Genomic DNA, 22783 nt, shown 5'->3' on the forward strand with positions numbered 1-22783 from the left:
TTGTGGTAGATCCCACCATGGAGTTGATTGCCAGTCTCATCATGAGGAATAACTACCACCAGCTGCCCAGCCACTCAACCAGGCCCAGCCAAATTGACACAAATATAACTACCACAACAGGTAACACTATAGGTAGGACCAGATGTGGAACCTACTCTCTTTATCTACATGTTATATTTTCCCCTCTAATTTAGGAGATAATATTCTTGAAATATAAAAATACATTTTAAAAGAACTCAGTTATTTCCAGTCCAAGTGAAGATACTGTGCAGATGACCGAGCTTGTTTGGTCAGCATGGATGGGCATTATTGGAGACTCGCCTTTGCCAGAGAGCTGGGTGTATTTGCTGCTCCCATGTGTGCTCTCTGCCTGTGTTGTGAAGCCCTCTAGGGCTTCAGTCAAGCTCTTTGACCTTGGCTCTTTTGTGGGGATGGCTGGGAAATGAGTTAACTGTGGCTGGACCAGGAGGAACTTTAGTCAGAGTCCTTGTCCCTTTCTCAGATCCTGAGAACTCCTGATTTCTATCTTCTCTATCCTTGACTACCTCTCCTCCTCACCCTTCAGCTCTTGAAAATGTTCCATTCTTAACTGTTTTGGTTCTTTGAGATTTCTTTCACCTTCTTGGTCAACATGAGTACCTTTGACTTCTGTTGGCTCCTCACTTGGGCCCCAGACCCACAATCTAGAGATTTTGTGCTGTTAGATGAATTGTGATCTACTTCAGCAGTGCCAGCTCTTGGCCTTCCTGGCAACGGCTCCAGGCAAGGCTTCCCACCTGCTTTTCTGGTCCTTTTTCTCTTCATCAGTTTCTTCTGCCTCTTCAGATTCCTCAGGACTCTCACTCTTCTGTTCTTCCTCCTCCTCTTCCTTCAGGTCTTGAAGTTCTTTAGTCTTCTTTAGACCTTCCTGGTATCTGGAAGATAAAAAGGAACAATTTAGTCTGGAAAGGCCAGGTCTGGAACAGCCTTTCCTGAGTTCCTAGGGGAGGGGACTTGAGCACCTCCAATAATTACGCACTTCCTGTGGTTCCACACAACAGGAAAAAGCTGGAAAGCCATTGAATCCCAAGGTGGCTCATGACAGTAAAATTTCCCCTCATTCCTCAGCCATCCTTCCTGTTTATGGGAAAGTGTGACAGTGATAAAACTGACAGGGAATAATGTGGGTGCAGGATCTCCTGACTGGGTTCTTATCCAATTAAGTATTCAGTAGGGATAAGATTACATTTGTTCTCTGTGTAACCTTGGAGCTTCAGTTTCTCACCTGTAAAATGGAGAGGGTGACACCCATCTCACAGTGGTGGAACACTTGAGGAAGTGCCAGGCACATGGCATAGCCTAGAGAGGGTGACACCCATTCACAAACTTTTTGGGAAGTTTCACGGAAGTGTGAGGAACACAGCTTGCTCTAGAAAGGGTGACACCCATCTCACAGGCTTATTGGGAAGTTTTGTGGAAGTGCCAGTCACACAGCTTGGCCCAGGGAGGGTGCTCAGCAAATGTTTACAAAGCCAATGGAGGAGTTTATCCCACTTGAATATAAAGAGCAATTGTGAAAAGATAGGAGGCTTTCCAAGAGAAACCCTTCTGATTTTCCTATCCCAGAATTAATACTACCCTGAATAGACTCTGCTTGCCCTACAGTTACCATACAGCTTAAAAACATCAGTTTGGCTGGGGCAGTGTCACCTCTGTTTATGTGACCACCACACAGAAGCCCAAGGGTTCTGGGTCAGTGGGAAGCTGCATTTCTCTCATGAGCCACGGGAAAGGGAAGTTCAGGACACAATGCTCAGCATTACTTAGAGATAATTCTCTATCTTGAGGCCCCTGCTCAGTGCACTGTCTGGTCAGCAAATGACGAGTGACCAAAGATGCTATTGAAGCTCAGTTAGAGACAGGGATGGTCAGAAGTTGAGGGGACCCTCACTTAAAGGAAGAAGGGATGACCAGAGCAGTTCTATGAAGCAGAGTGGCAGCTGCTTCTGGGAATTGTTGGCAGCAACATGACAGCCCTGTGCTCATGTCAGGAAGCCTTACGCACCACCAAAAAGAACCAATGAGGGCTTTTTATTTCCAGACTATTCTGGGCAGTGGCTTTCTGCCTAAAAAACAGGCAGTCTAATTATTGTTTAATCATACTCTCACTCTACTTCCCTCTGCCTTCCTGTGGAACAGTATTGCTCTTTCCTTACTGGGGTAAGGAGGTCCTGGGGCCACTTGTTGCTTCCCTAAAGCCTAAGAAACAGAAAAAAACCCATGGGAAGGTATCTTCTGTGACCTGCCAGGTGACGCCAGTGTGGCCAGGTCTGACTCACCCCTTGTTGTAAGCTTCTTCCTCTATCCTGGCCTTGGCCTCCTGGCTAATTTCCTCCAAGCAGCTTGGGGTTGGGATAGGAGCAGAGGCTTCACAATCTGGGTCTCCATTTGTCTTTCCACTGATGAGAAAAGTACAGGGCATGATTTTAGGAAAGGTTGAATGTCTGAAAACAAAACTTGTCTTTGGCCTGATTCCTGATCAAAAGTGAGGAAACAGGTTATTTCAATGGCTTTCGAATTCGTTTCAATACTTCTACCCTAAGACGAGATTCTATAAAGGACCATGAGTACTCCGTATTTCCAAACACCAAATACTATACCATCTGCTCCTTTTCTTATGCTCCCAAGTCCACCTTTATTCTTACTCCAGGAGATTTTGTGAGCAGATGGACGACTATCGGGAGCTACATAGGTCTGAGACGAGGAAGCTGGAGATAAACGAGGATATTCTGGATCAGTCCATTCCTGTGGAACATTTTTTGCTTCATGACTCCCATTCATTCTTTCCATTATCCATTGAGCCTTGACTAAGTCACAGGCACAATGTAATGTGCTTTTGTTGTTGTTGTTATTTGCCATCAAGTCGGACCCGACTCATAGTGACCCCTCCTTGGGTTTCCGAGGCAGTATCACTACGGAGGTAGACTGCCCAACCTTCCTTCCAAGGAGTGGCTGGTGGGTTTGAACCGCGAGCCTTCTGGTTAGCAGTCAAGTGCCTTAGCCACTACGCTACCAGAGCTCCTTGTAATGTGCTAGAGATACATTAAAAAATAAAAGACATGATCCCTGTCAATATAAAGCTTACTTACCAGGAGAGACAGCCAAAAGAAATGAAAGAAAAAAATACATAATTAATTCTAAATTACACTATTTTTTTTTTTTTTTTAATCAAAGAAACAAACTCTGTGCAGTGATAGAAAATAACAGGGAGGCTGTGTTTCGATGGGGTGGTTAGGACAGCCCTCCCTGAGGCAGTGGAATTGAAGCATTGACCTGAAGGATGACAAGAGGTCAGTTGCATCAATAGCAGAAGGAAGCGCATACCAGGTAGAGGGCATGGGATGTGTGAAGCCTTGAGATATGAAAGACCCTGGATGTTTGAAGAACTGGAAAGAGACAGTATGGCAAGAGTTAACTTTTGGACAAGATAAATTTATGATGCCTGTGAGTTAGCCAAGTGGAGATATCAAACTAGGCAGTTGGGTATATCAAAGTGAGTCAGAGAAGAGCTAGTTTTAGGCTGCAGATATTCATTTGGCACTATCAGAATATAGATGATATTTAAAGTCAGGGTAATAGATAAGATCACCTAAGGAGACAGTACAAAGAAAAAGAGGACCCAGGACAAAGCTGTGATATCTGCACTTAGATCAGGCTGAAAATAAGGAGCGTACAGAGACTGAGAAGTAGCAGCCAGAGAGGCAGAAGGAAAACCAGGAGAGTACGGGGTCCTGGGAGCCAATAGAATACAGTGTCAAGGAAGGAAGAATTAATGGTATCACATACTTCTGAGAGTCAGGTCAGATGGAGACTGAAAAAGGGACTGCTAGATTTGATAATACAGAGGTCAAGAGTAACTCTGAGGAAATAGCAGGAATCAAGGACAGATTGGAATACATTTAGTAAAGAATGGGAAGGGAGAAAGGGGGAGACCCAGACACACCAATTTAACTGGGAAGGGAAATAGAGGAGTATATTGGGGGGAATATGTAGCTGAAAAAGTGAGGTCAAAGGATGAAAGCACATTTGAATGTGGCTGGATACAATCCAGTAGAGAAGATGAGAGAAAGTGAATGACTGAGGGAACAAAGTGCTTGAAAAGAGAAGTAGAGATAAACCTTGGAAAGGTAAAGAAATCTTTTCTTAGCTATAACAAAGGGAGAAAGAAGATGAAGTTGCTGGATTAGGGATTTGGCAAAGGCAGATGAGAGGACTCCTATCTAATAGCTTAAATGTTTTCCACGAAATGGAACACAAGTCCATCAGCTAAGACAGAGAAATAGAGAGGCCTAGAAAAGGTTTGAGGAGAAAGGAGAAGGGGTAAAAGAGTAATGTACTAAAGTGGGAAAGCAAACAGACTAGAGAATCATAGTAAGGTTGCTGGGCAGAGACCACTTTAAGTGTGGGATCATGACTTTGAAATAAGTATCCTGATGGCCATGCCTTTCCTATAAATCCTGCAATCCACCTAGAGGTCCAGAATCCCAATGGGAGTAATACTGTCATAGAGAGGCCCTAAAACAAGGCACAACTACGACCAGAGCTTTAAGCCAGGACTCTGAAAGATCACAGCTGACACCCCTCCCTGACATCCCAGGCAGGGTTTACAAGTGAGGCTTATATCTCTTCCTCATTCTTGGCATTAGCTTCCTATGTCTTATTTTTCTTCAGACCTTGTGAAATTTACATTTCATTAGGCTAGAAACCAAAACCCATTGTGAAGAAGAAAGATAATACTCTAAAAATACTAGCTATTTATAACATTGCTCCTTTTGCAAATTATATTATCCACTCCCTTCCATATGACCTTTGCCTAATGTGCAGTTTCCTATTTGTCCAAATGCTTGGAGCAGAAGCAGAAAAAAACAGCTCCAGCCAAGGGCAGAGAAAGTAATTCTTTTATGAAATATATTAGAAATGAAATATTGGTGCCATTCCTTTTTCTTTTATCTACAGTTGTCAGCTCTAGAGGTTACCTAATGTTAAACATGTATAAAGGAAGGCAATATAGCAGAAAGAACCTGCCTCGGGCAAATCTGGGGTTCAAACCTTCCTGAACTTCAGAATCCTGAACTGTAAAATGGGAAAAATAACATATATCTGATGGTGGTGCTGTAAGAATTAATGAAAAAATGTAAGTAAACTTTCTGAAATATCATGCTCAACAAATTATATCTATTATTATTGTTGTTGTTGTTGTTGTTATGTTTAAAGTTAGTAAATTTTGGGAGCAATCTGAAATTCCACCAAACCTGATGCACAAAAAAATTCAAGCTGATAAATTACTAGATGATTATTTATATCTTCAAGGGAGAACTTGAATATATTATAGCAACACTTCCGAGTCAGTGGGAACTTAAAAGTGAACTAATTTAAAGGATCCTTATATTTACATAAAATTGCTTTAATAGATTTCTCAGGACCATGTATGTGCCATAACATACTCATATGCCTTGGAGTTTTGCTGAAGAAATAACCCCAAACAAGCCTCTCACTATACTCAGATCACTGCTATCTAGAGACTGAAACTCCTTCCTTGCAGATTTGGCGGAGCCAAGAAGACCGTTTCATTGACACTTTAACATATGGATCTTCTATTTTTACTCACCCTATGAAGGAGCTTTGGTGATGTAGTAGTTAAGGCATTCAGCTGCTAACTAAAAGGTTGGTGGTTTGAACCCATCAGCTGCTCTGTGGAAGAAAGCTGAGGTGGTCTGCTCCCATAAAGATTTACAGCTTTGGAAACCCAGTAGGGGTCACTATGAGTTGGAATCAACTTGATGGCAGTGGAGTTTGATTTTTAGGTTTATATTGGTATGTGATTTTGGTTTGCAACCTACTTTCACTTCATCCTCCAATAAGAGCTAACATTTATCCACTATCTACTATGCATCAGACACTGTGATAAAAGCTTATTTAAGACTCATGAATGAGCCAATAGGGTAGGTAATACAGTTGACCCCTGAACAATGTGGGGGTTAGGGGCACTGAACCCTGTGCTGTCAAAAATCCACGTATAACTTTTGACTCCCTTAAATACTAATAGCTGGAAGCCTAACCAATGACATAAAGAGTCGATGAACACAGTTCTTTGCTGTACAGCTATTAGATTTTCACATGAAGATCACTTGCACACATACACAACAGATAAGTTTATTAACTGTACCAAACCCAACCCAACCCACTGCTGTGGAGTCGGACCCGAATCATAGCAACCCCTCCTTGGGTTTCTGAGGTAGTATCACTACGGAAGTAGATTGCCCAGCCTGATGACTGTTTAAGTGGAAGGGGATCATCGTAAAGGTCTTCATACGCGTCATCTTCACGTTGAGTGGGCTGAGGAGGAGGAGGAGGAGGAGGGGTTGGTTGTGCTGTCTCAGGAGTAGCAGAGGTAGAAGAGGTGGAGGAGGTGGAAGGGGAGGCAGGAGAGACAGGCATACTTGGTTTAAATTTATGGGAATACATCATAATTTCGGTCTGACTTTTTTGCTTTTTAATTTCTCTAAAAAGTTTCCACATGGTACTAATCCTTCTCCCAGTTTGCTTTGTTTTCAGTGCCCATAACATAGAAGGGTCCATGTTATAAAATAAGTCAAAAGCAGTCTTAGATAACTGAAACCTGTCTGCCAGATTGTCCAGTGTCGATTGGTTTTCTAGCACTGCTTCTTCCACCTCTTCTTCGTCGTCTGGCACTGCTCCTTGAAAAAAATCCCCGTATAAGCCAACCTGCGCAGTTCAAAGCCATGTCGTTCAAGGGTCAACTGTATATTGTTCTCAGGTGAGGAACCCAAGCAAGGCTCAGAAGAGCTAAATAACCAGTCTAAGATCACATAATTAGTATGTGGTAGAGTTCAAAATCGACATGCAGCTTGACAGCTGTCCAAACTTTTGATTGCACTGTCTGTCACCCATGAGGAATATTATCCCATCTGACATATGAGAAGCCCAAACTCAGGTTTGTTGAGTGTTAAGTTCACGTTATTGGTGTGTGGCTGGCTTGGTTGGGACCCTTACCTTGGTCTTCTAACTTCATGTCAAAATGTGCTTTCCACCCCTCCCTGGGTTTTCCTTTTAAATAGAAGTCTTTTGCCAGGGTTCTGAACTGTGTGTGGGGTCTGAGACAATGGCATCTACTGAGCGAAGCCACTCTCACCCTCAGGCTGAGCCATGACTTACCATGCTTCTCTCCTTTTTAAGTGTGTGATGGGCTAGGAAAGCCTTTGATCTAATACTCGGGTTAAAGTGGGGGGTGAAGGAAACCCAAAATACGTAAAAATTTTGTTGATATCTACTGACCTCATTTTCCTAAACACCTACTCAAAGGAGCTGGTGACACAGTGGTTAAGCACTTGGCTGTTAACTAAAAGGTCAGCAGTTTGAACCCACCAGTCGCTCTATGGGAGAAAGATGTGACAGTCTGCTTCTGAAAAGATTTACAGCCTTAGAAACCCTTTTGGGCAGTTCTACTCTATCCTATAGAGTCACTATGAGTCAGAATGAACTGGATGGCAGTGGGTTTGGTTTTGGTTTAAATATCTCCTCTAACAGCCTGGAAGTTCTCCTTTCTCCTTATGAATCTTCAAGACTCAGGGAAAATAAATACCTCCTTTCCTGTGGAACCTTTGCTGATGTTCCCTCCTCCCTCATGCCCTCTGGTTAAAGTTCTCTCTCTTCCTTCTGCACCCTCCTCTGTTACAGCATGACTCACCGACAGGACATTTTTAGGTTTTGTGTACATGCCCATGCCTCTCTCTGACTGCGATCACAGCAAAGGGACTGTTTTTGTCACTCAGAATGGTGCTTGGCACACAGTAGGTGTTTGTTGAGTTGCACTGAATTCACTGTGATTTATCCAGTGCCAGCCTTTTAATATTATAAAATGGGCAGGCTCTTTCTGTAAATGGCTGTTCCCTGAGAACCCAGTGTTTGGGTTGGCCTGAAGGCATTTCAATTCATGGCTGTAATCTGGGAGCTAAGCACAGCCTCTGCTCACCCTTGAGACTTTTGGGCCAAACCCTCATGAAACCCTGGCATCTGTCCCGAGCCTGAAATCCTGTCTGCTTTCTTTCTGGAATGATTCATTAAAATGAGGCTTATTGTTCTCTAAGGTCCACCAGATCAAAAATGTTTGTCTTTGCACTCAGCTCTCAGGGATGTAAGGGGCTGTTTAACAAAAATGCATTGTTTCACAGGCAAGTGTTTTTACCCCACATGATAAAAAACATTTGAAAGTGACCATAATACTCTCCAGTGGACAGAGCTTACCTTCTCAGGCTCAGCAGTGTTTCTAAGCCACCCTCCTGCCATGGTTCCCTCAGGCTCCTTAGCCCAGGGGACCTGAGTTAGAAGACCTTCCTCACACCAATGCTCAGTTCCAGGTGTCTAGGATCCACTACAAGTTCATTGGGGGTAATTTTAGCTGTTGCTCATTCTGGAATATTACTAGCAAGGAGAAATAACAATATACAAATGTAATGTTGTACAAAATCTTTAGACAATTTACTTCAGTTAGCTTCAAAGGTGTAGAGAAATGGTGATTTTAGATACTATAGCTAAAATTGCTCTGTGATATATTGGTATCATATATTGGCCTTTTTACAAAACTACCTTGAGCATTATCCACATCCGTGGCTTTGCTGATCACCTCAGGCAGTGGCTCATGCACTGTTTGCTCACACCTCACTACTGCTTTCATGCCACATCTAGTCACGCACCAGCCTCTTTCACCTCTAAAAAGTTCTTAAATCCATTCTCTTCTCTGAATTCATACTGAACTTCTTTCTGTTCTTTCAGTTGGAGGGTATAGTAAGAGGTTGAGAACTTTAGCTCTGCTATCTTCTAGCTATGTAACCTAGGCTAAGTGATAATTTCCCTGAGCTTCAATTTCCTCATCTACAAAGTACAGATATTAATAGTATGCTTGCCTCATGCAATTATTGTAAAGATTAAATGAGATCATTAATGTAAATCAATTAATGTAACACCTAGAATAAAATAAGCAGTAACTAATAGTAGTTATTATTTTTATTCCTTGAATATACCATGTGTTTTTCCCTCCTGAAGCCTGTAATGCTGTTAACCTACTGTTTACTTGCTATTGGTAGGTGTCATCGAGTTGGTTCCAACTCATAGTGATCCTATGTACTATAGACCGAGACATCGCCTGGTCCTGCACCATCCTCACAGTGGTTGCTATGTTTGAACCTATTGTTTGCAGCCACTGTGCCAGTCCATCTCATTGAATGCCTTCCTGTTTTTTGCAGATCCACTATTTTACCAAGCATGATATCCTTCTCCAGGGACTAGTTTGTTTTGATAACATGTTCAAAGTAGATGAGACAAAGTTTTCCCATCCTCACTTGTAAGGAGCATTCTAGCTGTACTTCTTCCAAGACAGATTTGTTGGTTCTTCTGGCATTCCATGGTATATTCAATATTCTTGACCAACATCATAATTCAAATGTATCAATTCTTCTTTGGTCTTCCTTATTCATTGTCCAGCTTTTATATGCATATAAAGTGATTGAAAATATAATGGCTTGGGTCAGACACAACTTAGTCCTCAAGGTGACATTTTTGCTTTTTTAACACTTTACAATTTGCTAATGAAATAAATCATTTGATTTGTTGACTGCTGTTTCCATGGGCCTTGATTGTGGAGCCAGGTGAAATGAAATACTTAAATATTTTCTCAATTTATCATGATGTTCCTTATTGGTCTAGTTGTGAGGACTTTTGCTTTCCTTATGTTAAGGCAACAATATATCCTTCGGGTTTCATTTTAAGAATAAGACCCTATGGGAAACATTTTTTGGAGTCTCCCATTTCCTCCACCCTATACCCAAACTCCACTACTCATTTGTAAGTTTGTCATACTGTGGTGGTTTGTATGTTGCTGTGATTCTGGAAGCAGCTATACCATGGGTATTTCAAATACTAGGATAATACACAGAACTCACAGACAATACTCATGATTATGGGGTTTATTAGGCTACAACTCAGGTTCAGAAATGCTCTTATGATACAATTCTTCAGTCAGGAGTGTCTCCTCTCTCCTATGCCCTCAAGCACATCTCTTTGGCCCTTGCTGTCTTGGCATGGCTTCTGCCCTGCTTGGGCAAGTGTTACAAAGCTCTTTTAGCTCTGCTGATAGGTGCACCTAGGTGCATCCTCCTCTGCCAGCAAGCCTCCTCCCCAAAGGCACTAAGCTTTCTTGCTTTGTGGGTTAGCAAGCCTGTTGCTCTGTCTTGTGCCTCTTGGTTATCTCTGCTGGCCGTCTCTCTGCCACAGAGATCCAGTGCAGGGATCTCAGGTCCAAGGATGTGTTTCACTCCACCTCTTCCACTCCACCTCTGGCTTTTCTCTCTTGATGGCGGTGAAATCCCCCTTTCTGTTTCTAAACCAAAAACCCAAACTCAATGCCATCAAGTCAGTTCTGATTTATAGCAACCCCTCCTCCTTGGGTTTCCAAGCTAGTATTGCCCAGTCTTCCTTCTGAGGAGTGGCTGGTGGGTTTGAACCACCAGCCTTCTGGTTAGCAGTCAAATGCCTTAGGCACAATGCCACCAGAGCTCCCTATCTGTCTCTAGGAAGGCTCATTTTAAGCCTAGCAAATTGACAAAACTAACCATCCCCACATTAGAGTTCCATATGCCTTATTTGCATGGTTCCACCCAGTAATCTGGTTGGAGTCACAAAGACTGGCTAGAGAAGTCATACCAAGTAATGCACTGCATCATACTAAGGTGCACCTGACCTCAGCCATGGTTTTTTCAGTAGTCTTACATGCATGTGTAAACTGGACAATGAACAAGGAAGGCCAAAGAAGAATTGATACATTTGAATTGTGGTCTTGGGAAAGAATATTGAAAATACTATGGACTTTCAAAAGAATGAAGACATCTGTCTTAGAAGAAGTGCAGCCAGAATACTCCTTAGAAGGGAGAATGGCCAGATTTCATCTCTTGTGCTTTGGTCATTCTATCAGAAGGGACCAGTCCCTAGAGAAGGATATCATGCTTAATGAAGTAGAGGGGCAGTGAAAAAGGGGAAGACTCTCAATGAGATGGATTGACACAGTGGCTACAATGATGGGCTCAAGCATTACAGTGATTGTGAGGATAGCATAGGACCAGGCAGTATGTTTCCTTCTGTCATACATAGATCACTTTGAGTCGGAACCAACTGGATGGCAACAAACAAGAACACCACCTCCAAAACTGGGTTTGATACTTGTTTTGTCTGTTTGTTTTTTCATGTGTGTTGTACCTTTAGCAAACTGTTCTTCCTTCTGATATCAGCTATCACATTGCATTACAGTAGACTGTTCTCCCATTATACTCTGAGCAACTTGGGTGCCTTCTACGTGCCTGGACTTTAGTGATTACTTGTCAGAGGAATGAAAGAATAAGACTCTGTATGAATAAACAGCAGATTTTTAAGTCTAATTTTAAGTGTAACTCTCTACCTATATTTTCTTTAAGACCATTTGAAGTGAAGAGCAGTTTGTTCTAAAATGACCTACAAGAATAAGGCTCAGAATTTTCTCAAATTAAATTTGGTGGTGTATTCAGCTCTCAAGTATTTGCTCGTGAACTGAGGGGCAGATTACCCAATAAGGTAAGCATGGGCTTCCCTGTGCTTACTTACTAACATGTAGTGAACAATTTCACATGGGTTTCACCATAACGTGTGAAATTGTTCACTACAGATCAGTAAGTAAGCGCATGCTTACTTTGCTTACTGGGAACTTTGTCCCTGTCAGGGATTGTAAATTTGAAAAGAGGTTTTGATTCCATAGGAAGGTTCTGTGGGGTTGAAAGTGAGACAGATGTTAGCCATACCAAGAAGAATCTTTTGATGCCGTGAGAAAATGTGAAAATTTCCACTGTAGATTAGTAAGTAAGCACAAGTAAGCCCGTGCTTACCTTGCTTATTGGGTAATCTGACACTGTGTGAACTAGCCATAGGCTATTTGATCTTCTCATCATCTTTCCTGTGCTTGACCAATTAATTTCCTTCTTGCTTAGTTACTATATGTTTGGGAAATGTGAAATCATTTTAACATCAAGTGAATATAACAATCTAGAAAGCAATGCATATTAAATAAATTATAATGCATTATTTCTCTTTAATAATATTGGTAAGATAAATAGAATTAACTGCATTTGAGTATGGGACAGAAAATATGAATTTACTTTAATTCCCAGATTGTATCATTATTAGTCTCTTGGGAAGCTATTAAATATTCAGCTTTAGGTATTCAGATGGAAATCACTCAGCACCTTTTAGAAATTCAGAAGGGGAAGTTGTCTTTAGTCTTGAATTCCTCCTCTTTCCAATACTCCTTTTCCCCCACCCCTTTGCAGCCATTTTTATAGACTGGGTGTATTTCCAGCAGTAGAGGCAGCCCACAGCATGGCTAATGTATCATGGCAGTCTCTCTGCCTAGCTCAGAAGAGTGAGCTGTACACACCTTCCTGGGATCTCCTTGCTTTGATCTTTACTTGCTTTGATCCTCACACTGTTGCTGTCTTTCCTGGCTCCAAACCCTTGGGACAATGACTTCATTATTAGTCCTCACTTGTTGCTACTCGGATTTGGAACTGCTGCATTCTAACCTCATTTTTGCACCTCAGTTTCTCCTACCATGGTTAGCGGAGGTTCTTCATGATCCCCACTGCCTTGGGTAGATGCTGTCACTGAACCTGAGCATTGGGCCTACACAGTCCAGGCCCTGCTCATCCATGTCTGTTGCAGAGAGTGGGGACACAAACCTTCTGCCTTGACTGGCTCTGAAGGCCTAGAGATGAGAATAGGACTTTGTTGGAGGCCCTTCTGGAGAAGGCGTTGGTGCACCTGAAGGCAGGGTTGGGAGGAGGAGGAATTTTGGCCAGCCCTAGTGGTGGCAGTAGTTAAGCACTTAGCTGCTAACTGATAGGTCAATGGTTTGAACCCACCAGCCACTCTGAGGGAAACAGATGTGGCAGTCTGCTTCCATAAAGATTAGAGCCTTGGCAACCCTATGGGATAGTTCTACTCTTTCTTATAGGGTCACTATGAGTCAGAATCAGGTTTAACAGTTCTCACTCAGAGGCTTCAATTGACCAATTTTGGAGAGATTCAGAGACCATGGACTAGACAGTCACCTCTAGGAACTTGGTAAGATTCTATAACCTTGGTTACTTTCACATGGTTGTTAATTTGTCACCCCTTCACAATTTTCCAAGAGTAAGAAGGAAAACAAACAAAAATACCCACCACAAGATGAAGGACCTGTAAGCTTAGGGAGATGGGAGAGAAATTGCTGGAGAAACTTCAAAATTAACATGGGTGAGTCACTGAGTGATAGGTTGGTGGCTGCATGTATTGAGAGGAGAGTTTGGGGGTACAGGCTGAATCTGGGGGACAGAAACTTGTGAGGTCATTTGCACTATAAAAGGGCCTATGGGTGCAGTGCCTAAGGGATTTGACCGCTAACCAGTTCAAGCCCACCAGCCACTTTGCAGAAGGAAGATAAGGCAGTCTACTTCTACAAAGATTTACTGCCTTGGAAACCCAATGGGGGTTGCTATGAGTTGGAATCGATCTGACGGCAGTGTTTTTTTTTTTTTTTCTTTTTGCCAGGTCACGGCAATGAAAAATGAAGGACTAGAACTGTTTCAAGGCGAGTAAGAAAGAAGAATAGAGGTGAATGTTCTCTCAAGTGAGAAAAGACATAAAGGGAAAGTTCTGAGAGGTGGCAGCTGTGATCCAGATGTTTCCCAGCAAGCTAATGAAAGAATTTGAAAAGCAAGTTTTAAGTGTGTGGAAATAGCCTGCCTTTCTCTGGCTAAGGATGAAAAGATCTGCAAATTTCATAGATGCCTAGAAAAGTTAGGAGTAGCAGACACTGTTGGTTTCCAATCCAGCGTTCACCTCCCTTCCTACTTCCTAACAGCAATATGATTTTGCTCAGTTATTTAACCTCTTGAAGAAAAGCTTCACAAGAAGCTGACCCTCTCCCCAACTCCAAGGGATCATCTAAGACCACAATGATAATCCAATTCCCAAAGTCTGTGATTGGTTTAGAAAGGGACTATGTTCCACTTTTTTAGAATACTGATGAAAGACTTCTGGGTTCGTTCCTAAGAAAGTAACACAGGAAGAGATGGTCACTTTCTTCCCCTAGATATTGTCATGTTTGGATGGGCTACCTGGAACTGGAAGCCATTTTCCATAAGTCTGATGATGAAGTCAACATACAAAAATTGGCAGAGGCCAAGAAACTGTAGATAGATGGAGCTGGAGCCCTGCTGTACCACACCTGGCACAGCCCTACTTCTGGATTTATTATTCAAGCCAGTTTGAATGGGGAGCTTTCTTGTATCTGCAGCCAAAGAATCCACAACAGAGAAGGTGTCCATCTCCTTTGGGTTCTTCTTAAATTGTAGTAGATGTGAACGTAATCATAGCATCTTCCTAGTCCAACAATTTTGCATACTGGATCTGAAATCTTTGTGGCTCCTAGAGTTGCATTCATTTCTCCTAAAACTTAATTTGATTTCCATTACATTTTAGGGGTGAGGAATGGAGGAAGGAGGGTGAATTGGGGGAATTTTCCTCAGATAGCCCTACAATAAAGAGGAATATCAATAAACTTACTTTTCCAAAAGTGCAGGCAGTGCTGAGGTGACTGGTAAGTTGCCTTTCCCATTGGTTGATTCTGACTGAATAGAAAACAGGAGACAGAGAATTGAGGATCAGTGACGGCTGCTAGATCTCTGATGATGCTGGGGAGGGGCTGCTGCTCTTTCCTTTCCTCCCCTTTCCCCATGCGTTGCAATCTGCCTCTGAGCCCAGACACCCCTCAAGCCTCCCTTGTCCTTCTTTCCTTAGTGTTCCTTCTCTCTGGGGCACATGGAACTGCATCTTCTCCTTTTCTGGGTTTCTTTGAGTGAAGAAAAAAGGTTTTTTGAGGTTCCATTCTGGAAGGGAGCAATCTATTTTTCTCTGTCCCTTATTTACTGTGAATACTAGTTGGTCTCCAAATGCAGGCCCTAAGTTTCCCAAGGAAGGGAGTGTGGATGGATTCATGCGAGTTGGGCACTGCCCTTAGAGATAAAACTCCAAGCACAATTCTCAGGAAAGAGCTGTTATGACCAACAATTCAAGCCATCAGGAATCTCTTCATGATAAATTCTACCTGACTGCCACATTGTTTTGTTGCAGTGGATTTGGTTTAAACAATCATTCACAACTCTGGCTGAATTTTAGAATCACCTGGGGAAGATTTAAAGTGTGGATCCACTCTAGAATCTTGGTTTGGGGTCTGGGTATAGAGTGTTTTAAAAAGCTCCACTCATGATTTTAATGTATGTCCTTAATCTAAAGGAATGTATACCTGGAAACCACACTTAGACCTTTTGGCATAGTATGGGAATAGGTCTGTTGAAACACTCTAACTAGCCCTCCCTAGCCTGCTCTTTAACTTTTGTTTTTCAGGTTGCTTTGTTTTAGTGGGTGATTTGGGAATTTAGATTGATTTCATAGACAATTGAAATGTTTAAGGCACGAAGAGATGAAAGGAATTTAAGAGCTATGACTTCCTATTGGTATAGGAACTCTGGTAGTGTACTGGTTAAGGCATTTGGCTGCTAACCAGAAGGTTGGTAGTTTGAAGCCACGAGCTGCTGCATGAAAGAAAGATAAGGCAGTCTGCTTCCACAAAGATTTAGAGCCTTGGAAACCCAGTGGGGGTAGCTACGAGTCAGAATCGACTCAATGGCGCTGAGTTTTTTGTTTTATTACTACCTTTTGGCACAATAAGAGCTTGAATCTACTTTACCTGTTGCTTACACAGTTAAATTGTTTCCTTATAGAGTGGTGCTAGTCATGGGAAGAAACCACTGGAGAAAGAATTGAGAAAGTTTTAGGTAAGAATGGTCTTCATTCAAAAAAATTGAAATGGATATTTTAATGATTATTAGCAATGCATGACTTATCGAAATACAAAGAGGCATCAAAAAGGAAATAAAAATTTTTTTTACCATTGTCCAGAGATGAACATTATTAATCTTCATATATATTCTTACAGAATTTTTTTTGTCTGTACACAGAAGCACACTCTTTTTTTGTTCACAAAACAAGACTATGCTGTATATATAGTTTTTAATTTTTTATTAATAATAAGTTATAGAATTTTTTCACGTTAATAAATATTGATTTATAATCTAATTATTATTTTTAGTTGCTATATGTTGTTGTTGTTTGCTGTCGAGTCAGCCCTGACTCATAGCGACCCCTCCTTGGGTTTCCGAGGCAGTATCACTACGGAAGTAGGATTGCCCAACCTTCCTTCCGAGGAGTGGCTGGTGGGTTTGAACCGCCAGCCTTCTGGTGAGCAGTCAAGTGCCTTAGGCACCCAGAGACCCATTATAAAACCAAAAAACCAAACTCACTGCTTTCGAGTCAGATCTGACTCATAGCAACCCCTCCTTGGGTTTCTGAGATGGTACACTACGGAAGTAGATTGCCAAACCTTCCTTCTGAGGAGTGGCTGGCAGGTTTGAACTGCCAGCCTTCTGGTTAGCAGTTAAATGCCTTATGCACTAGGGATTCATAATTTAACTTGTCTCTTACTGGAATTTAGGTTGTTTTCCTTTTTTTTTTTTTCCAATTGTAATAAACAATTCTGCAGTGAACTAAGGCAGGATAATACTGAGTTTAAGAACTCAGTCTCTGGAGTAAAAATCATACCCACCTTGAAGGATTGTGCCTTAAGCATAAAAAGAGATTATTTATAAAGAACATTCCCTGAGCTGCCAACACCTTGTTCAAGAACATTGAACACCTCTTCTCAAAGCAGTGGAAGATGTGTGGGCTGGGTCTATATGGAGCTCTTTGAGCCTATATCCCAGATTCTATTGACTGCTCTCCACACCCACCCACCCCCACTGGATCACTCTGTTAATGGTGTGCCTGAAGGAGAGGCAGAATAGGGCTATGAGGCAGACACCGTAATACTCACCTGGGCTGCTAAGGAGTGGATGGGTGATGAGCTGGGAGATTGGCCAGGCAGGTTCAGGGCATTGAACTTGGGAACCACAGCTACACTGACTCTCCGGCGGGGCATGTTCTGTAGGAAAGAAGTGACCAGATATACTGTCTTGGAGAGAGCAGTAGCCAGTTCAGAAAGGCTGAAAAATGCTTACTAGTTCCTAATGCTGTAATGGCATTCACTGAGTATTTTGGTATTGGGTAGTGATGGTGTTGTGGGTTGGTGTGGAGAGTGTAGACCAAAGCTGACACACTTTATCTGTTTGTGGTTAGTGGTCTCACAGCATTTTCCTATTTTAAATTATTAGATCCTAAAGAACACAGAAATGATCTTAGAGTCTCTGGGTAGAAATACCCATTGCTATCCATAGTAATACCAAGGCTTATAGGAATTTCATGTTTAAAGGATATATACCTACTGCTGTTGAGTTGATTCTGACTCATAGCATGTCCCATTGGGTTTCCGAGGTAGTAAATCTTTACAGAAAGAATGTGTAGTCAGGGAAATTATGAGCAAGAAGCATGAAATGTCAGAGGCTGAACTAAGAAGTATGGAAAGCAGAATAGAAGCTCTCTCCAGAGGTTCTCTGGCACCCCTGAATCCAAGAATGAATGACTGCTTGAGTTGAGTGTGGAAACTTCTAGAAGACTTCTCCTAGAAGCCCTAGTATTCCTTGGACATGCATACCTTTCCCAGAGTGAGAGACATAGACCGTGCTGTGCGAGGGACTCCATCTTCTGCAGCAAGAGGGAAAAGAAAAGAGAAGTTAGTAAGTCTTCAGACTAGGCTTTAGCAGGGAACAGACAGTTAGAAACTAAGCCAAGGACAAGGGTACTAGGGACACTAAGTTTGGGACTTCACCCTGTAAGATGATCACCTGCAGAGTTTGTGGCTTTTTTGAATAGAACGTTTATCCCAATTCCTCTGACTACTATAAAAAGCCTCAGTCTTTGACCTCAGATCTCCATTCACATCATTACAGTCTCTGGGAACACCCTAAATGGTGTGTGAAAACTACTCACAGAAATTCCCAAGTTTATTGGGTCATTTCATATTCTTTCAAGGGATGTGTAAACGCACTGCCATCAAGTCAGATCCAACTATTAGCGACCCCTCCTTGGGTTTCCGAAGCTGTATCACTGTGGAAGTAGATCGCCCAACCTTCCTTCCGAGAAGTGGCTGGTGGGTTTGAACCGTCAGCCTTCTGGTTAGCAGTCAAATGTCTTAGAAACTACACCACCAGAGCTCCCAAGGGATGTATATAGTCAGAGAAATGATGAGCAAGAAAGGTGCAATTTTGTTAAAGAATGAAAAACTGCTGACAAAAGTAGTTTCAATATGTCACCCACAATGATAAGCATAATTCATGTAAAGTGCTTAGCACCACACCTGGATAACGTGGTCACCAGGAAACATCTGGCTATGTGCAGAGAAAGTCAGAAGTTCAATTCAGCTTGATTCAGTTTGACCAATATTACCTAACCTATTAGCCATCTATCCTTCATATTCATATATTTTAGGTTTGTCTTTTGAAAAGCACATAGCCGAATATTTTTTTCTTAATCTGAGTCTCTGTTAACCAACTGGTTTAAACTATTTATATTTTGTGTGATTGCTGATATGTTTGTAATTATTGCCACCATCTTATTTTGTATTTTCCATCTACTATGTTTCATTCATTTGTTTTCTAATCCCTGCCCCACTGGTCTGGAACTTACATATTCTAGTTCTAATCTTTAGTGTAACCCCTTAAAATTTTTACATATTTACTAGACTTTAAATGTAAAATTAATCAAGATCTCTATTTTCTTCCTCAATAAATCTTAAAACAATGACAACCCCTCTAATCTTAAATTGTACTGTTTTTCAGCATTTTAACTTCATCTGTTTTAATATTCCCAAATTATTTATTATGATTATTGTTTTATATAATGAATGCTTGTTTAGATTTACCTACGTATTTACAATGGCTTTGATTACCATCCCTTCTTACATCTTACTCTTTCTATTGAGCTCAATTTCATTCTTCCTTAAGTACATCCTTTAGTAGTTCTTGCAGCAAAGGTCTGCAGGAGGTAAACTTTCTCAGTTGTTTCAAAATGTCTTTATAAGCCCTAAATGGTAGTTTAGTTGCATGACAATTCACGTCTAGGTTGACAGTTATTTTCTCCCAGCTCTTTGAAGATGATACTCTACTATCTTCTGGCACTACTATTGCTATTTAGAACTGTCATTCTTTTAAATTATGTTTGTTCTCTTCGGTTGCTTTTAAGATATTTAGTTTGTCTTTGCTGGTCTTGTAATTCTCTTAGTTGTTTTTTTATTTCCCTCCTGGGAATTCACTGTGCTTTCTGAATCCAGTGGTTCATGTCATTCATTCATTCATTCATTCATTCATTTATCTATTTATCTATCTATCTATCTATCTATCTATCTATATATATATTTGGGTGAAGATTTACAGAGCAAATTCACTTTCCATACAGCAGTTCACATATACTTTGTCCCATGTCATTGACCACAGTTTACCACAGTGTAACAGCTCCCCTCCCACTTCCTCCCCATAGTTACCTCTTCCCAGTGACCATCCCTCCATACTCTCCTGCCCCCTGAGCTGTCTCCCTGTGCATAAGAAGCCCTTCCTTCTCCCATGATTGTTCTCTCTAGGGCGTGTGTCTACTTGAGGTAAATGTTTAACTCATATGCCTGTACATTGTTTGGCTGGCAACCACAGGTGTGGGTTCAATTCCAGACCTGAAGGGCAGCTAGGGGCCATAGTCTCAGTGGTTCCACCAGGCACCAGGCTCTATTGGACCAGCAAACCTGGTCCTCACCTTCTCTTTTTTTTTTCCCCCTTCAAATGATTTTGAGTTTTGTTCCACATTGTTCTCCCTCTCTATCAAGAATCTCCTACATCCCTTCCAAGTGGATGACAGTGGTAGCCGGGCACCATCTAGTTCTTCTGGTCTCATAGTTGTATAGGTTGCAGATCAGATGGTATACCAGGCACTAGGACTGATTGTTTCCATTAATTTTGGTTTTCTTCTTTCTTCTTTGCTCTTGACGAGGAGAGACCCATCGTTGCATCTAGATGGCAGCTTGCTAGCTTTTAAGATCCAAGTCGCTACTCGCCAAAGTAGGAGGTGGAACAATGTTTTGTATAGTATGTTATGCCAATTGAGCTTGATGTCCCCTGTGACTATGGTCCCAAGCCCACAGGTTCAACTAGCCGGTCCCTCTGGGTAGCTGGCTGTGACCAAACAGTGACCCCAACTTTGCCCCTTGTCAGCTCTACTATACACCTAGGAATTCTGATCATTCATATAAACTTATAGGACCATTGTCTTCCTGCCTTTTTTGAGTTCTAGAAAATTCTCAGCCATTATCTGTTTGAATTATTTTCTCTCCTCCATTCTCTCTTCTCTCCTTGGGAGCTCTGGTGACGTAGTGCCTAAGGCATTTGACTGCTAACCAGAAGGCTGGTGGTTCAAACCCACTAGCCACTCCTTGGAAGGAAGATCAGACAATCTACTTCTGTAGTGATACCACCTTGGAAACCCAAGGAGAGGTCGCTAATAGTTGGATCCAACTCGATGGCAGTGAGTTAGTATTCTCTGCTTATGGACCTCTTGATAAATGTATTTGAGACTTTCTCATTCTATACTCCGTATCTCATATCTCATAAATTTTCTTTCATATTTTTAATCAACTTATTGCTTTGAATTTTGAGTAACTTTCTCAAATCTATCTTTCAATTGAGCCCAATCTGATTTGAATATTGTATCAATCAGGATAAGCTAAATTACGCTACAATAATAAATACCTAGAAGTTTCACTGGCTTATAAAAACAAAGATTTATTTCTTGCTTGTGCTACATTTCTGTTTGCTTCTAAGTTGGAAGAGGCTTTGCTCCACATTTCCTCACTCTGGACTTGGGCTAATAGAACTAATAGGACTTTTACTATTCTGAAACAGAGATAGGTGCTATGTCAAGAGGAAGAAACAGGGTATTTTGCACTCTAGTTCATAAAGGTTTCAGCTCAGATTAACACATGTCACTTCTGCTCATATTTCACTGGCCAAAGTAAAGTCACATGGCCATGCCTAACTTCAATAGAGTGGGGAAGGGTACCCAGAAGGAAACCTGAAATATTGAGAAACAGCCTCAACTATAGTAACCACCACTCCTATCTGCTGAGTTTTGAATTTCCATGACTCTATTCCTCATTTCTAGGAGATCTATTTTATTATTTTATGACAGTTTTTTAAAAAAATTCTCACGTTCATTCCTTTATATATCTAATTTTAAATATATCTTTTAAAAATTTATCAGATTATTTTATTTTCTGAGACTCTTAGAAGTATAATCCTATTGTTTGGTGTGTCTGATGATTCTTGCTCAGGATAGACTATTTCCTTGTGTATTTTATAATTTTGCATTGTGAACTTGTCTTCAGTAAGGTTTTATTTAGAGGAATCTGTCCCGGGTGGAGGATATGTCTCTCCAGAGTGACTTTATATTTGTTTTTGACAGTGTTTCTAAGGGTACCATCTTGATGTTCTTTTCTGAATCTCCACATATTGCATCATCATTTCTATCACTTTGGACATGTACTTTTCCTATGAGGAAGGAGAAAATATAGAAGTCACGGTGAAACAGACAAATGTCTTGTTTGTTTCTCTGCTTGTAGGTCAAGATTTTTTCTGTCAAAGTTCTCTCTAAAGATGTAGTCCTTGGAAAATCTTAACTTTCTATGGCAGTTTCTGCTATGGGAGGCTAAAGCCTCATCTCAGATTGCATGTGAGTGTAAAAGTCAGCCCCCAGATAACTGAGGTTGGCATTTGCCCCCAAGGAAGCTGCAGGATCAGCTTGGTTTCAGTTCTCTTTTCTTTTCTTGTATGTAGGGATTTCAATTTATTTTCTTGTGGATTCAGCTATTCCTTTCAACTAATGTTGATTCTACTTTATCCAGCATTTCTAAATATTTGTGGTTGAAGGATTTTCAAGTTTTCCAGTCAGCTAAAATAATAGAACCAGAAAATATTCTTTATATATGAAGAGTTCAAACAAATTAACAAAATACCATTCTGACAAGTAGGTAAAGGTCATAACCAGATAATTTACAAAAGTGAAAATACTAATGTCCAATAAACGTTAGGAAAAGCAAAGAAATGCAAAATTATGGGATAAGATACCATTTTAACCTATCAAAGTCATAAATGTTTTTCAACGTAAAGAAAAAGAAAGAATGCTGCCAATGGCACCATGAATTGAGCATTGCTATAACCCATATAAGAACAACAACAAAATAACCCATTAAATGGAAATAACAATGGAATTTACTTTTTTGAAAATAATTTAAGTCTTATAAATATTTCTTTCCCTTGACTAGTATTTACATTTTGAGGAATTTATCATAAGGAAATAATCTAAAAGGCAGGCAATCAACATGTTTCATATTCAGAAAACAAAATAATGAGTGTTATTTAAATGTGCATCACTTTTTTAAATGCATTTTATTGAAATATAATTTATGTACAGTGAAATACACAAAACTAAAGTGACATGGGTCAATGCATTATTATTTTTTATTTATTTATTTTGCAGTGTTCCTTCCCCTCCCCTCCACCCCTGGCAACCAAAGAAAGTTTCCCTCCATATATAAACCTTTCCTTGACCCTCCACAACAACGAACTAATACTAT

At 41.0% G+C, this 22783-nt stretch overlaps 1 protein-coding gene across 1 annotated transcript in view; it reads right to left on the reverse strand.

The window, feature by feature from the left end:
• Positions 1-22783, reverse strand: part of IRAG1 (inositol 1,4,5-triphosphate receptor associated 1) — a 157308-nt gene that overhangs the window by 7653 nt on the left and 126872 nt on the right. Inside the window, 5 exon segments of the mRNA XM_007955160.2 lie at positions 777-914; positions 2319-2438; positions 14683-14747; positions 17048-17155; positions 17765-17814. Coding sequence (XP_007953351.1) covers positions 777-914; positions 2319-2438; positions 14683-14747; positions 17048-17155; positions 17765-17814 — 481 coding nt within the window.

This window comes from Orycteropus afer, unplaced genomic scaffold (assembly GCF_000298275.1).
Source record: "Orycteropus afer afer isolate SDZICR_OR568_19922 unplaced genomic scaffold, OryAfe1.0 scaffold00014, whole genome shotgun sequence".
In the NCBI taxonomy this organism is placed as follows: Eukaryota; Metazoa; Chordata; class Mammalia; order Tubulidentata; family Orycteropodidae; genus Orycteropus; species Orycteropus afer.